The 17,107-nt window shown below is 40.0% G+C and overlaps 2 protein-coding genes across 4 annotated transcripts in view; both read left to right on the top strand.

The window, feature by feature from the left end:
• Positions 1 to 67: 67 nt before the first annotated feature.
• On the top strand, positions 68 to 14,918 carry zfyve21 (zinc finger, FYVE domain containing 21). Of its 2 annotated transcripts, XM_083792381.1 has the most exons (8): positions 68 to 238; positions 1,717 to 1,767; positions 2,968 to 3,136; positions 7,646 to 7,721; positions 7,886 to 7,977; positions 8,200 to 8,253; positions 9,684 to 9,814; positions 10,563 to 14,918. In XM_083792381.1, the coding sequence occupies exons 1-8, from the start codon at positions 113 to 115 to the stop codon at positions 10,596 to 10,598; spliced, it is 735 nt and encodes a 244-aa protein (XP_083648507.1). In that variant the 5' UTR covers positions 68 to 112; the 3' UTR covers positions 10,599 to 14,918. The 2 variants fall into 2 exon arrangements, with proteins under 2 accessions (XP_083648507.1, XP_083648508.1); XM_083792382.1 differs by lacking the exon at positions 8,200 to 8,253.
• A 1,382-nt stretch (positions 14,919 to 16,300) lies between these two features.
• brf1a (BRF1 general transcription factor IIIB subunit a) overlaps positions 16,301 to 17,107 on the top strand; it is a 112,441-nt gene continuing 111,634 nt past the window's right edge. The window contains exon 1 of one of the 2 annotated variants that reach the window (XM_083791334.1): positions 16,301 to 16,410. The gene's annotated coding sequence lies outside the window, so the exon portion shown is untranslated. Of the gene's footprint in view, positions 16,411 to 16,915; positions 16,977 to 17,107 lie in introns of those variants that run through there. The other variant, XM_083791335.1, reaches the window with a different exon arrangement.

The following is a 17,107-nucleotide window of genomic DNA, read 5'->3' as shown; positions in this document are numbered from 1 at the left end:
TTGGCGAGAGTCTTGTCAATCAACTGGTTTGTGGGTGTGTCTGTGAGTTTGTGTCGGAAAGGAATCCCACTGGCCGTAGTGTACGGAGAAGCTCTGTTGTTGCTAGTGGAAAATGTCTTCAGTGCCTGATGGCAAAAAATTAGTCCGAAGCCCGAGTGGCCTTCGCATGGTCCCGGAGAACGGTGCTTTCAACAGTCCGTTCTCACTAGACGAGCCCCAGTGGGTTCCGGATAAAGAGGTACGTGCTAGTGGTTGTTTTCTTTTGTTACGGAGGACGATGGAATCCTGCCACATTGGTCCCCCGGACCTGGGCGTTGTATAGTAGGCACGCTCGGTACGTGTTATAGCAGAAGTGGCGACTTATCGGATTCTGCGACGATGTTCTTACTATGGAATGTATTCTCTTATCTGAAGGAACGTCTTCTCTATTTGGTTCGATCTAAATGATTATCTATTGCATTTTGTGAGAAATGGGACGTAATTGTATTTGTAATAGCATGACTTCTTGTTCCTATAAATGTTACGTTTATTTGAGGTAAACCTATAGTTATGTGATTGATTTGGAACATTTTAACATTCATTTTAATGAATGCCACAAAAGAGAACGTGTCATGTAAAATCTCAAAGTGGTACCCTGGCCTGGAGCGGAGTCGCATACTACGACATGTCACCAATCTGTGTGTAACAGCCTGTCAAGATAACTAATTTCAAGCTAGCAAGCTACAGCTAATTGCTATGTCCTACTGCAACTAAGCTGTCTGCCAAGTCGTTTTAACATGTTCACTGACGTCTCATACATCTCAAGACGTGTTTTCGTATAATTACTATGTTATTATACCATGTTATTATCCCAGCGGCATGTATTGATAAGTATCCACTATCCACTAACTCAGTCACTGTACAGATCCGAGGCAAAGCAAGCTTGTGGCGTGCCAAACATTTGATCCAGTAAACAATAGCCCTCTTCTGTCCCTCTGGTTTGTCTTGGCTTACCGAGGTTATGGCATCATACAAGCAGATAAATATATTATGTGGTTTGGGTGGGGAGGAGAAACGCGAGCTTCCTACTGGACTGTCAGTACTCAGGCTTGCCTTAGAAGCATTTGGCAAATTGGCACAGAAGTGAGCTCAGTCAAGTTAATGATTATTTATCTACCCGCTTGTTTTCCATACACATGTTTTTTCCTGTAATGCTAGCTGCAAAACACGGATTGGCTAACCTGGACATGTAGTTGAAAAAATGTCCATGATCATTATGGGTGGAGACTGAGAAATGTTACACTAGCAACTTTGCAGCCAGGTGCTTTGGAAGTCTGTACAGTTAATATTGTTTATATTGTTAACTAGCGAATGTCTTGGTTTTGACCTAAAATAGATTTGCTTCTAATGTAATGATGCAGTATTGTGTTGTGTTACAAATGCAATTTTACTATAACTACTTATATCACAGAGAAAGAAGACAGTTTTATGTCTGGACATATTGGAACCGTAATAATATATCTGCAATTTAAGTATCTGTGAGGGCGGAAAGACTTCTTGTATTTCAGTTTTGTATTTCAGTTTCATGGGTCTGTTTGTCAGTATGTGAGGAAATATCTCCCACTTAAACGTTTTGTGTGATTCAGCACGTTTTTGCCCTGTTGAGCTCCTGCTGAACTTGAATCTAGCCAGCAGTATCATGGCTTGCATAACATCCTGTTTTCAATTCCCTTCCAGTGTCCCAGATGTATGCAGTGTGATACCAAGTTTGACTTCATCACAAGAAAGGTGTGTTCTGTTTGTAACACTACTGTGGGTACAAGTAACTGAGTTTATAAGAAAACTTAGAAAAGGCAATGAAGACAGTTAGACAAACATTACACAAAAAAGCACTAGAGCCTTTCTGTCTGTTGTGAAACCGGATGGATGGGCCTCCATCCCCATTGTCGGTTACAGGCGCTTAGGGCTGTGTGGTCTGTGGTGACTTCTCTTAAACAATGATCAGCATACATAAATTAAACAGGTTGGAGAACACTGGCTGATAGATATTCTTGTTTCATTTTACTGTGACGCACTTCCGATGACACATTATGTTGCAACGCGTGGACACCTTTGAATACAATTAAACAAACATAGTATCTCTTTGGCTACAGTCTCTTGCCAGATTTTTCCTCACTCCTCTATCCTCACAACCAGAAGTTTAATTCGGTCTGCAATTTTGACAATCCTGCTCCATGGAGTGAGGATTAGGAGGCATCTCTGAGGAGCTATGAGCAAAGGAAACATGATTGTATCCTTTCAGGATGATTTTACAAGCTAAACAGCATGATATTATGTCCCAACAGTACAGCTGGCGATGTTACATTCAACACTAATAAACTTACTTATGCCTCATGAAATGTCAGCAACAGTATGTGATCTTTTTCATCAACTGTGAAACAAAGTTTGCGTTTTATTTTTATTTTTTTTAAGCCAGTCACAAATGCATATTGCTATTGTAAGGTCTGATTTGTGTGTTGGTGTCACGCATTGAAAATAGCCGATCTACAATTTCACAACAGATTGGCAATTTCTGGTGCATGGCACCCAGGGACGTCACTGATCATTTGGTTGCCCTACTTGTAGGATATTTGTGCTGCCCCGGCCCCCCCTCCCGACGAGAGCGCTGTTTCCTCATGCAGATCAGCTACTTTGGCTGTTTTTGAGCATGCACAACCGGCCGCTCGTTATTATGTGGCGAAGACGCAGAGAAAATTGTTATTATGAGGGTCAGCTTGGTAGCCTGACACTCATTTTGTTTCACTTCCTGAATTGCCAGGACAGCTTTTTTTAATGGTAGCGATTCAGGGCTGGAGCCAGGCTACACGCAGTGCGTATTGCAAGTATACATAGCGACGGCACTGATGGCACCTGTGCACAACTAAAGTATATCTCAGGCTTAATGCTAATAGTACTAATAGTAGGACCTGTCTCTTGCTTGTCTCCCAGCACCACTGTCGTCGGTGTGGCCGGTGTTTCTGTGACAAATGCTCCAGCAGGAAGGTGGCCCTGCCCAGGATGTGCTTTGTGGATCCTGTCAGGCAGTGTGGGGAGTGCAGCCTCGTCTCCCACAAAGAAATGGAGTTTTATGACAAACAGCTCAAAGTGCTCATGGGAGGTGAGAGCTTGCTGTAAATCACAATAGAGGGTATGCGCGTGACATCATCATCATACCCGGAAGTTATGCAAGAACGCCTACTGAGTGGCAAAAAAACCTACTTTCTGGTCTTGACAGGCCATACATCCACGCAGAAAAGTCCTATCTGATAGCATTAAATGATATCAAACAATGTTAAACTCACTTTGCTACTCACTTTGCAGCTCGATTTGCCACTCACTTTATGCATGCGCATACCCTCAAGAGCAGACTTTTGAATTGGTCAGTTGCATGTTGATGTCACACACAGCAAATAACATATCTATTATACACATTGTATATAATAAATATTATGAATGGGTAGTGTCAGCTTGAATCCTTGTATAAAAGTCAGACTAATACTGTAGGTTGCTGGAACTCTTTTAATTTAGAGCCAGACCGGTACATTGGTTTTCAAATGTTTTGAAGCATTGTGTGATCAGCTTTTATGAATTAGCTATTTATTTTTATTTTTATTTTTCCTCCAAAATTTGGGATCGCCATTGGATATATTACAACTACAAACAGAGACAGTTCTGGAAACTGCAGTTATCTGTTGTTTTAGAACACACTAATTGCGCATTGCGCATTGAAACCAGAATTGCGCATTGAAACCATAGAAACCAGAATTGGGCATTGAAACCATAGACTGTAAAAAAGCGTTCCCCGGGTCTAACATGAACGTAAAATGAAGCCTGTCAGTCCTTGAATTGTAAGTCGCCATCTTTCTAGATCCGTTTGGGCCCAGCTGGCCCATTGGCTGGCCCAGACAATGAGGCGGGACTTCCCCCCTTCTTTTTTTTTTTTTTAATACTGTTTTTATTAGGCATTTTTTGTATATGACAACTTCAGAATATCCTTGACAATGATAATGAGTTATTCAGTTATATAAAATGAAAGATAATGACAGGTAATGTAAATTCCACATACAATACATAATAAAAAAAATATATAAATGTGATAAACACGAAAAAACAAAAAACAGTTAAACAATGACAAATGTGAATTGGTTTTTATTTTGACTCGAGTGGGTGGGGAATCCCGATCATAGACTGTAACGGTAGCCACGCCCCTCAGAACATACGCGACTTTATGGTAATTTCTTTAATAAATGGGACCATAATTTTCCAAAAAGAATATTATGACATTAGAAATGAGACTTTAAACTAGTGACTGGAAGCAGAAAGTATTCATGACCATGTTTTTTAAGGTACAGTGGGGCTATGGGTTTTTTTGGGCCCAATGACAGCGCCACAACAGGCCATTATATGAACTTTCAGGAAATCCCGATTTCCTTGTGGCTTCACAAAATATCTGTCTGACTGCCCCCCTGATTGAAACACATTATACAAACTGTGGAAACAAAGGCACTGACCTTTATTTTATATTTTTTATGGAGGAACAGACAGTAGGCTGACAGGAAATGGGGGGAAGACATGCAGTAAAGGCCGTCGGGATCGAGAGTCGAACCCGCGGCACACTGCCAGACTGGATTGCCAGCCAAGGTGCCTGGACCACTGAGCCATGGCCCAGGCCTATCTTGACGTTTCTGCTCCCATCGTATCGACCTTCACTCTAATAATCATTCAGAAATGCTGTAAATATAATTTCAACTATTTATTTGCCAGGTGAAACCTGGCTTATGATCGCTGCTGTTGGCTATAGCGACTTTTGCGCGACCTAGTCATGATTGGCTGCCCGAGTCTGACCCCATACTTTGAAACGCCACCTAAGCCAATGGGAGTCTGACCCCATACTCTGAAACACTGTGCGGACGTCTCAAGCAAGCCCCCTAACTTCCATTGAAGCAAGGAAGCTTTGAGAAGGAAGAGAAGTGGTCACGTGACTGAGCTGCGCCATGACACCCTCATGGACACTTTCATGGGAGCCAAACTCACACCGGAAGTGCAATGAATACATGGCAGTGAATGGAGCCGGCTGGACCAGCTCATAACAAACATTATTTATGAACAATTGAGACCTTTTGTAAAGTAATCACTTCTGGAAAATAACAGACATATCACAGGTTGGTTTCTAATCACTTACTTTTCGATGTGCACAGAGTGCACAGTATATAATTTTATCTGAGGATCTAAATAGCAGCAGTTGTTTCTGGCTCCAAAGTACCGCGAGATTTGGCTGCCAGACAGGAAACGGTGGGAAGCCTTGTGATACTTGGTGTGTTCAGAAAGGTACTTTGTGCTCTATACAAATTACACAGTTTACACATCAAATATAGCAACACAGCAGACAATAATGTGTTACATGTCTTCTGTTATTTTCCAGAAGTGATTACTTTTCAAAAGGTCTCAATTGTTCATAAATAATGTTTGTTTTGAGCTGGTCCAGCCGGTTCCATTCACTGCCATGTATTCATTGCACTTCCGGTGTGAGTTTGACTCCCATGAAAGTGTCCATGAAAGTGTCATGGCGCAGCCCAGTCACGTGACCACTTATCTTCCTTCTCAAAGCTTCCTTGCATTGAAGTGAATAGCAGATATATTATAAGTAACTCTATGGTCTCTAACGCCGGTCTCTAACGCCGCAGAAAAGGGGGACAGATGCACAACGGAGAACGCTTGTTTCACCTGGCTGTTAATGATAGGCGTGTTATTCTTGTTTACTGTGCATCTATATTGATGATATGATATGAGACTACTGTTTAATTAGATATGTTTAGGTAGCATCATTGACTCTTCAATCCTATGTTCAAGTGCTTCTGGAGAAACACAATCTTCACTTCAGCTTCACAAAAGAAGGGTGGAAGTCCATTATTGAATATATGGGCCATCTGTTTTGTGTGTATCTGATTGTTATTTCTAGGCTTGAGTACTTAATTTAAATATGCAGACAGAATACACAGACATAAAAGACAGAAGCATAAAGTAAACACTTCAACTTAAGAGACTTCACTACACTGAATGAATGAACTCAATGATATTTATTACATAAAAGAAACAAATTTAATATGAATTGAACATGATAAATGACAAAAGGTTGATGCTAGCCAGTGTATATATTGAATTTGATTTCCTTCAGAGGATAGCCCCTTGAGATGTATCATCTCGTTTTAGAGGGGGTCCTCGGGCACAACACAATGAATACAGTACATGGAGTCATGGACAAAACAATACATTAAACATGTCGACACAGAACAATACACTTACAACATCAACAAAACATAGATGCTCTCCGTTTTAAATATGATGGATAATTAAAGTAAATGCACTTAAAAATGAAAGCAACCAGTGGAATTGTCTCCTCGTTTGAGTAGTTAGCCAATTTAAGGTATCATACATGACAGTGGTGTATCTGGTAGGGTCGTAGGGACACCTCAAGACAGATCTACAGATACTATTGTAGTTAATAATTATTATTAACTTCCGTTTCTAAGCCACATTGTCAAGGCACTAGGCCGTGAGTGTTCAAGGTTGTACTTTATTGTTACATCTTGTGTACAGGTACATATTTTTGATTGGCTTCCTTCAGAAACAGAATAGCAAACACAGTAAACAAAGGGATATAAAGAGTGCAAGAAAGGGCAAACGGAGTTAAAAAGAGTAACATATACAGTATGTACATGTGCATGTTTTCCCTGTAGCAGCAAAGTTAGGTCAACTTTTTGTGAACAGTTTCACCATTGGATATGTTCCATATACAACAAATTTAGTTTAGTACGTTTTTTTGCAGTCCATTTCCAGTGGCTTTGAGAAATGTGGCTTTGTGCCACATTTATGGGGAGATAATATTCACAGCACAAGTTAATCTAAACTAAGATTGCATTAAAGGATTTTAAAATGGTGAGGTAAACCGCAACATACTTATTCATACCATTATAGCCCTATGTATTGCACACCCATCCCCATGCCTGCATGGTCTGGCCTGCTTTAGTTCAGTTTGTGGTTATAAATAAGGCCCTTCGCCACCACTCCGTGTCACTCAGCCAGCCTCTTAATGAAAAATCCATTAGCAGCATGTATGGTGCTCCATGGGGAAAAGTGGGTTGGCCTCATATGCTTTATTCATAGTGACATTATCAATATCTCAGTGGAACAGGATGGAACAGATTTTATTGTGCTGGACTGCAGTGTACATTGTACATGGAACTTTTTATTTATTTCTATTAAATTCAAAATTGTAAAGGATCCCTTCACCCAATTCCAACCTTATCTTCATATAGTAGAGTACCGAAACAAAGCAAGAACGATGGCTTCTATTTCAGCATGCTACATTTCTGTGAAGAGAAAGGCAGAGTAGTTCATTAGCTTAGAATCCCCACCGTTGATGTCATTGGTCGGCAGGTTGCTGAACTATACTATACACAGCCCACCTCTGAGCCACATTGAGTGAGTATTAGTAATGACTATGAGCATTAGTGACTGAGGACCGCGCTGAAAACAGCGCTGTTGAAAATGGTTGAAGTGCTTTTTAGTGGTCTGTTTTGTTCTAGTGTTCAGCTTTTTCACTGAATGGTTTTGTTTTCATTCTTAGGTGGGACATTTGTGGTCACTCTGGGCACATCAGACAAGGCTGAGACCATGATGTGTCGTCTCTCCAATAACCACAGGTACTGTACTGTCAGCGCTTCTGTAGACACCGTCAAGAATTGACCCCTGACCTGTCGAGGTCTGTAATTCTCTCTCAACTAGCCAATGAGGCCTGATTGACTGTATACAAGCTTATACCAGATTTTTACGAGCTCAAAACATCTCTCTCCCCCTCCCTCTCCAGGTATCTGTTCCTAGATGGAGAGAGTCATTTTGAGGTGGAGTTGTCTCGTATTTCCAGCATGCAGGTGTTGACAGATGGTACCAGTCCAGGAGGTAAGGAACAGGGTCTTCACTGTTCCCAATTAACAGTACAACCTGATACTACTATAGTATCCAAGCAAAATACTACAGCTAACATGGAATTTCACTACAGCTAACATGAATTATGTTTCTAACAATAATGTGTTCTGTTTTATATTAACATCCTCCTTTCTTCTTCTTGTACTGCTTTGACTCACGGTGGCCTGGGGTGTTTTCTTCTCCTACTGGGCTTAGAGAATGACATTCACACTTACACCAGTCTACTGGACAGTCAGTATATCTCTGAAGGTTAGACCTGGCCGTGTTTCAATCTTCTCACTCCAAATCACTCTATTGTTCCCATGCATCTCGTGTGCGTCTCATTTCATAGCTGGTGTCCTGGGAGTGGTGGACATTAACATTCCAGTGGCATACTTTCCCCTCAGTGTCTTTCCAAAAGAGTCTTTACTCTCAGTCAAGTCTTTCTGAACTTCTGAGCTAAAATATAGATTTTTTTTTCCCTGGAAGAAATTGCCCTGGATGACCTCCAAATCTCTTTTTTTTTTTTCTTTTTTTTTTAACCATTTTAAATATAGTGAGTTAGGATCAAGTCCTTGTCCCGTGCTTCCTGCCTGGCTTTGGGAGAGAATAATTGATAATCACAAGCAATGTGTAGGCATTTCAAACCACAGGAATAAGTTGATAACTTTCTCCATGTTAAAAATGGCCTGTTCTTCATGTAGTACATCAAAATATTTATTTTGGAAACCACAGCCCTGACTTGTGTGATCAGCATGGTTTTCATTTATGTCCTTAATCATACATTGTGTACATTAAATTAATGTAAAACTGTTTTGACCACAAACCTGAGCACCTTCATCCACGCCTGCCTTGCATTTAGTGTTTAACAACATCAAAAATAGACACCTATCTCTCCCTTTCACCTTCTGTTATAGACAATGTGTGTTTGTGTTCTATTCAGTTTTATACTGGAAGGAAATTTAGATTAGACTATCTTATTTAAATGTTGCACATCATTTCTCTGCATCTTTTTGTTTGTGAGGAACCAGTATGTTCCAACACAGTTAGTTTGGTTGTGATACTTTATGGAAAAATAAAAAGTAAAACGGTCTGTCTTGTCTAGTACATTAGTGATATTATACAGTTAAAAGGCTGAATGCACGTTCACAGGAATTTAAGCTCATACAGTGAGGATGCAGATATTGGTAAATGGATACTGTGGCATTTTGTGCGCCGTTTGTTGTCCTTTCCTGGACATTTGTCATTCTCATATTTGGAGCATAGGACACTTGAGCATTGTGCCTCTGAGGTACCTTAAAGTGGCCTCTTCAAATCATTAGCATTACTTAGATTAAAAGTGTAATTAAATATCTAGCTTGCAGATATTGGAATTAGTTGCAGTGAGTGAGTGATTCTAATGTGGTGTTGATTTCTTATTCCAGCTATTTTTGGATCTCGCTAGCAAAACAAGACTAACTTGGAAATTGTCACATAATTCCGTGAAATTCTCTACAAAATGTCATGGTAGCCCACTAGCCCTTGATGGTAGATATATGAAGTGAAGCCAGTTTGTCTGTCAGACAGACTTAATATGTTGTAGAGCCTTTTTGACAATTTAATCCTATTTAGTTGATGGGTAATTTAGTCATTCATGATCAAACATTATTTATCCCTGTCACACCAGTTCATCTCTCTCTTTATGTGTACTGTACATCCAGGAGGAACCTCGCGGGCCAGTGGCATGCTGCTCCATTATAAACCCATGGGCTCCCAGGACGCCCAGCAGCTTCGTTTGGAAGCTGCCGAGGACAAAAAGGTGGCGTCGATGTGGCTGGCCGCCATGCACAAGGTACAATAACACTAATAATAATAATACATACAGCAATTCTGGATTGCCAGGATCCATTTGAAGGATGTTTGATTGATTGTATACTTTATTGGACAGAAATGTAAACAGTAAAAAGTAAAGTCTCACATTTGGGCTAAAAGGATGACACAAAGTCATGGGGTTAAATATTTTCACAGTACAGTTGGTGCAGGGACTGGAGTCCAGACCACACCAACTCCATGCAACTACCTGCAACCATTATCCCCAATGGCAGTTGTAAGGAGTTGCATTGGTGCGGTTGACTTTAAAACTGTTTTGTTGCAAGGAGTTGCGACTAGTTGCCATCCTATAGTCTATTTATATTTCTATAGTGTATGTACAGTATATTTTATAGTTATTTATACTTACCTTTATTATAACATAGCATTGCTCATCTTAATTGTTGGAGTAATGCACTAAAGGGACTAAACTAATGTACAGGTAACTTGGAGAAATTCCTTTATATGCAAACAACATACATGGCAAAATAAATAAATCTGTTTCTGATATTGTCTCACACCCATGATGATCTCAGAATCAATATCTGCCTCTCTTCCTCGCCCCCCACCATCTTTCTGTTGTCTGTATTTATTTCTCTCTCTCTCTGTCTGTATATCTGTCTGTTTGTCTCTCTCACACCCTGCACTCTTTCCCCCCTCTTAATTTTTCCCTTGCTCTCTTTCCAAACCCTGCCCCCCTGTCTCTCTAACTCTTCATTTCCCACACACAGGCAGCCAAGTTGCTGTATGAAGCCAGGGACCAGTGATCTGTCCAACCAGACAGATTAACTCAACACCCGACAGCACACACCCAAGTCTCTCGTACCCTCAGCAAGGCTGGGTATGGTTTCAATCCTACAGTAGCTGTTCCAGTTCTGCGTATTGATTCTTTGTCAGTTCTCAATTCCTATGATGATAATTAGCACCCTTGTGGGAATATTTTGAAAGTGGTTAGTTATTCTAGAACAAAGATCTTTATTATGACCTTTTAAAACTAGCACAATTAGGTAAAATCTCTTTCAAAGAGTGTTCATTCTTGTTTAATACTTTGAACAAATACTTGGCTTGGAGAAAAACTGCAACTAATTGAAGAGTGAGACAGATGGAATAGGGAGTTTTCTGATAGCTTTTTGATGCAGAATTATGTTCTAATCCCATTCTTCTCAATGCGCAACTGGAATTGTTCTGTGAGACTCAAACCCTGTGCCTGACAATGATATCTCTTAATGCCTACAGTCTGTTCTCTCACACTTAAAGTGAACTCTTAACCCAATTTGTGCCCAAGACGTCTCCAGACGTCCTGGGAATTATCCCATGGTGTGCCCAAGAAGTCTGTAAAAAGACGTGTACGTGTAAATTGGGGGGGAAATCGGATCCCACGTCGCTATTTTGAAAGAATACAAGGGCACACAAACTGTTTGGTGAACGGTCCATGAAATGTCATCACTGATGCCATACAGTACGTTCTAATTGGCCATCTAAATAAATAATACAAAAATAAATAATAATAATCTTAGAATACGCAAATCTCCTGGGCTACCCTGAGGATGTGTGTGTGTGTGTGTGTGTGTGTGTGTGTGTGTGTGTGTGTGTGTGTGTGTGTGTGTGTGTGTGTGTGTGTGTGTGTGTGTGTGTGTGTGTGTGTGTGTGTGTGTGTGTGTGTGTGTGTGTGTGTGTGTGTGTGTGTGTGTGTGTGTGTGTGTGTGTGTGTGGTATGAGGGCAGCCCATTTCCCATTGTATTTTTCAACGTAAAAATCTGAAAGGTACACAGTGAAATACATTTACATTTGTATACTCACAGGGTTACAAATGGATAAATGAATAGTATTTTACTGTGTAGGACTCAACCCTAGGCCTAGACTCACATAGCCAGATTGAATATCTCCGTCTAGCTCCGCCAACCCAATTGGTAACCAAGGTAGAGATCTCTGAAAGTCTGGCTATGCAAGACTACCCTAGGCCTGACTCAGGGGGACAAGAATTTGAAAATTCATACTTAACCTGAATGGAAGGTTTCAGACAGAGCTGATGTTATTGATTTGAAGAGAAAACACGTCATTTTTCTGGTCCAGTGGTCTCAGCCATGTGAACCATCGATGGACATGGAGTGCTTCTTAAAGACAATATGCAGCATTTTCCTTGAACATTTTCAATATACTACCACCATATTAAACTACAATAAAGCATATTATTGAGGAATCCATGCAAAAGAGTTATATCAAATGAAATACTATTGTTTAATGGAACATGTATATAGTTCGAGTTGAAGACCACCGACTTTGGTTTCCAAACTGTCCAGACTGTCCAAATAAACACAGTACATTTTTTACATTTACCTAATAATGTTGAACAAAGGATAATCCCGGTTTTGAAAAATACTAAACTGTCTCCGGGTCATCGTTATGTCTCACTTCCTGACCAGCACCCATTCACATAGCAAAAAAACAAAAATGACACTTATGGATGTACGCTGAAATAACACCCACATAAATCATGTTCTTGACATGAATTCTATAAATGTTTTCTTTAACTTGTTAAACATTTCAAATTAATGGCATTTGTTAACGTGTTAATTATGAGTGACAGCCCTGGTTTAAATAGTTTAACTTTTGAAATGCTTGGAGAGCTGGTTCTCTGAAAGGGAAGCTAGGTGCAGTGCTAAATTCAGTGAAGTGGTTCTTACTATACTGGTTTCACACTGGGACTTTTCATTTCATTGATACGGTAGATTTTCGCCAATGACATTTGGTGTAGAGGGGAAAAACGAAGGGGCCAACGATAAACGATGTGGGACCCTGGGCAATGAAGTATAGGTTTGAAGTAGTTTGTTCTTCACCCAAGACCTTTTCAGAATGTGTGCTTTTGGGTCTCAACCCACAGGTTGAGAAACATGGCTCTAGCAGTTGCATACGCTTTCACCCTAAAAACCAATGAGAAAAGGTGCCAGAGCTTTGACAAAACGTCTGGTGGACACAATCTATGATACAGGCTGTTAATTAAAATGGAACAACTATTTGGAGTTTTACGATATGGAGCCTATTGCTAACATAGGTTCAAGGAAGTGTGGTTTTGTTTTATACATTTGTTTATAACTTGGCTTTATGCTTAAGTGTTTGCAGATTATTACAGTCCTTAGGCTTCTGTGCCAAAGGAAACGACCGATTTTTCACTGATTCTAGTGAAGCTTACAAACATACACACACTTTGATAAATGCTTTAAATGTAGTCTCATGCATCGGATTTTTGTATAAACTATTTTGTTAAATATTCCTATTTTAACACAGAAATGCTCTGTATGTACTCGCATACTTTTTATGGCTGAAGTATTACTATAGTTTTTGTAGCACTTGTATACAGTTTACCCTTACTTTCCTATTGAGAAGGCCTACATGTTTTGTTTTACCTTTATGTGATCACTTTACCTTATTTTATATACATATATGAGTGCTTTGCAGAGCCACAGCCATGTCCAACTGCCTTGAAGTTCAATATTACTTCATAAAGTTGAGTGTAACACTAACATTGGGTCTATTGTCTCTGTAGCCATTTAACAACTGTTAGGTTAACAATAGGGATGTAACAAATCAAATTGATTTTACTTTTAAATAAAGTGGCTATTTTTGCTTGACACTATTGTAGGAACCAAGTATAAAATAAGGTTTAATCTGAATATTGGTTTAGTCTGACTATTAGAAAAAGCATTAGAATTTTTAACAAAAAACACGCTTCTCGATTATTTGATGAATCGAAAAAGTAATCGATAGAATAATTGCTAAGAAAAGAATAAAATGTTGCAACCCTACCTAGTTAACTTTAATGTTCTGATTCTGATATGACAGTTGGTCCCCATCCTCAGGTTCCCCTGGTACTGCAGTTTTCCATCCCACCAGCAAGATCATTGCATTTATATGGTATCCATGTCATTCCAGCTGTTTAATCAGGGCTTACATTGATATGAGACACCAAGTGAGTGCAATTAAAGCTACAAGACCTGGTTTGAAATTCTTCAGTGGAAGGGTAGAGAGATGCTAGCCTGGCTTGGCCAGTCTCATAGCGGGCATTAACTAAAGATTCCTCACCGCATATGTGGTAGTTATACTCCATACACTGTCTTGTGTGCATGTAATTCTAGAAAACTGGAACAGTGTCTTTTCTCCAATGTTCATCTTACTCTAAAGCTGTGACAATTAAATTATGTTAAAATTGAACATGCTCCATACACATTGGTTACGTAACATTGATTAATTGACAAGTCTTGTATTGTAGCTTTAATCATGTTTGTAGGAGTACTAGGGGTCCAGGGGCTGGGAACCACTTTGACATATAATGTTAAAAGTTTTTGTATTGTGCTGCTCACCCAGGAATCCTTTTTTGTTTGGTGGTTTGATTGGGACACAGAATATGACTGTGAGGGTTTGTGTAACAAAAAAAGATGTCAGTGTGGTTAATGTTACTTATGTTAGTGTCATCTCTGGTGTGTGTAGAATTATGCATTTATGCAATATTTAGTGTTTTCTTGGTTCTCATTTGTTTTGAGCTGGTGGGTTTATACTGCCGTACGAAGCCAAAGAGCTTGGAACCGCTTGAGTAGCAACACAGGAGAACTTCCCGTCTCCTGCACAAGTGTTACTTGTAAGACAATTGGGAAAGTGTCGTTTAATCATTCATTCAAACCTGCACAGAAATGCACAAAAGAAACACACAAACATCCACCTAGATAGACAATAGACATTATCTGTGACATTGAAAACACACAGAAGTAGTTGCTGCTGATTGCCTCTGTAGGACAGTATATACTCACCAGTGTTTAACCGTAATGTGGCTATCTGTGTGTGAGAATGGTACCCTCTGTTCTCAGTGTTGTTAATTCATAAGTGAATTAATAGAGAACCTATTCAAATGGGAAGTTTGCACTACGTTGAGCATTGCCAATTCCCCTCCTCAACCAGTGTGTTGGTACCTGCACTTTATGGTATACCCTGATTACTGTCCTCCATGTCCCTCTGCTTCCATTTACTATGATGCTGAAAATAATGTTCACCCTTTTGGTTGATTATCCTGTTGAGAATAAAGGATGCGTTTATAATCGTGTGGTCTTGTTTGCGTCATTCAAACCAGGATTGTTTTGGGCTGTATAGCTGGAAGGTTCACAGCAGGTTCAACCTTCAAAACGGCTGAAGATTCCATCAATAATTGAAGTGTCCTTGAGCTAGATTCAATCTTTGCCAACTCATTCTGATTTCGTGCAACAACTAAAAGTATATCATTTTTGTGTCACTGCTGGGCTTCAGAATAAAATAACCTTGGAGGAGGCCTGGGCCATCTATTCTACACATTGCTGACACATGAGAAGCAGAATCATATTGCGTTATTAATTATGGCGTTCACAGGAGGAAATTTGCTTTGGCACATTATTGCAGTGTTGGCACAGCTAACAATAAAAACTAGATAGGCCTATATAAAAATAGATATATAGCCTAAAGCACTTTAAAGCAAGAACACTGGCCTCGTGACGCTCAGCCAGTTTGGAACCTCACACTCATGGAGAATGAGGTTCCAAATGGGTCTATTAGTCACATTTGTAATATCTTGGGTTCTAATCTGGCTCAAGATGTGTTGTTTCCCATTTTTGAGTGGTGCAACCACTCCTACAACGAATACCAGCTTACCAATGTCCGTGTACCTGTACCATGGGCACGAGTATATGACTTATTAGTACCAGTAGGGGGCGCCAGAAACAGATGAAACAGAGAGAGGGATAGTGCTGTGCCTGCTGCCTGCTAATGAGAGAGAGAGAGAGGTGGGGGGGGGGATTGCAACACTCAGTTCACACAGGTGTGATTTTTTCTCATGCCTTTCACTTTTCTATGCTATGACCTTGGAGATATATTTCATCAAGTGTGACTTTTACTTGATATGCAAATGTAAAAATCTATAAAATACACATCTGATCCAATAACACTATAAACTTCTGTAAGACGGTAATGAAATGGATTACCACCAATATTTTTTGTCCCTTTAAAAATCTCAGCGTTTCCACCGGTTTCCACGCACCACCGTGTCATTTTGGACGATATCACTTGTTAGGCAAGTGGGGGTGACATGACATCCTTGACATTATGTATTACATTGATATTCTTTATGGGTGCATGGTTTCATATTACTATACCACATGAATGTGAATATAACCTTGAATTTGTGAGAAAATAAGAAGTTAACAATGATCAAGTATAATATATTAAGATTGCATGGTGGAGGGTAAAGGTGCCACGGCTGCCACCCCCCGAGGTTACTTTGGTATCGCCCGACGAGTATCGAGCAGGATCTGAACCCACGTGTAGGGCGTGTGTGTTGTGTTGTCTTGCACATAGTGTTTGTTGAACTACCCTCCTTTACTAGGTATGTGCTCTATGCTGTACATAAATAACTCATAGGCTCAATGAATAATACATTAAAAAATAGCATTGCTATAAGAAAGAGTTGGACTGGGTTTGTGAGAAGAAGCTGACACGCGGTCCAGTCCAAGCCAAGGTGCCGGCAAGAAAGCGTGGTCACCACGGTGTGGATTTGTATCCTTGGTACGTACAGGCAGCAGCTACTAACGGCAATCGTATCAGTCAAGCTGTAGAATACAGTCGATTTAGCTGGTTATTTCATTCAGACATGGCTAATTGCATAAGCCCTGCCAGTGTCAAATCAGTGTGGATAACTGTCACCGGCTAGTAGCTACACAGAATTCGGTTACCAATACATTTATGTGACGCTAGAGGTCGCAGTTGTGCGATTTCTGTTCAATCGATACAAAGCATTGAATCAGATCATTATCTATATTCGTTAAATCGGTAGAATTAAATTTTTTCTTAATTACTCGTCCTAGCAAGTTGAGGTGGCTCATACAATTAATAAAGTAGTAGTTTTCATAAACTGACGGAAATTTGAAAACAAACTCCTTTTAAATGACTTTGCAAGGTAATTGCCCAACAGCGACCTCTGTCTACAGCAATGGTCTGGTGTCAAAAGCATTATTCAGTAGGTCACCAATTCTGATGTACCACTGCTATAGCTTTAGCTCGATCTTGCCGGGTCAGCTATCATCAACCGTGTGGGTCTACTACAACTCTCTATGTGCAACAACCCCAAACAGGTTTGCTGCTGCTTTATATTTTCTTTCTCCCGTAACCTTTAGTTCAGTTTACAGCTGAGTTCACCAGAAACTGCATGTTCACAATAGCTCTCAGTATTTGAGTCTTGTGTTAGCTGGTAAAAGTCTAGTGG

Source organism: Protomyctophum parallelum, assembly GCF_964188405.1.
Source record: "Protomyctophum parallelum genome assembly, chromosome: 20".
NCBI lineage: Eukaryota > Metazoa > Chordata > Actinopteri > Myctophiformes > Myctophidae > Protomyctophum > Protomyctophum parallelum.
Note: the sequence above shows the minus strand (reverse complement) of the source record. Positions and strands in the feature narration are given on the sequence as shown.

Coding starts and splice junctions, on each gene's coding strand:
- zfyve21 (XM_083792381.1), top strand. CDS start 113: ATGTCTTCAGTGCCTGATGGCAAAAAATTAGTCCGAAGCCCGAGTGGC. Junction 1,768..2,967: donor TTGACTTCATCACAAGAAAG/GTGTGTTCTGTT, acceptor CTTGTCTCCCAG/CACCACTGTCGTCGGTGTGG. Junction 3,137..7,645: donor GCTCAAAGTGCTCATGGGAG/GTGAGAGCTTGC, acceptor TTTCATTCTTAG/GTGGGACATTTGTGGTCACT.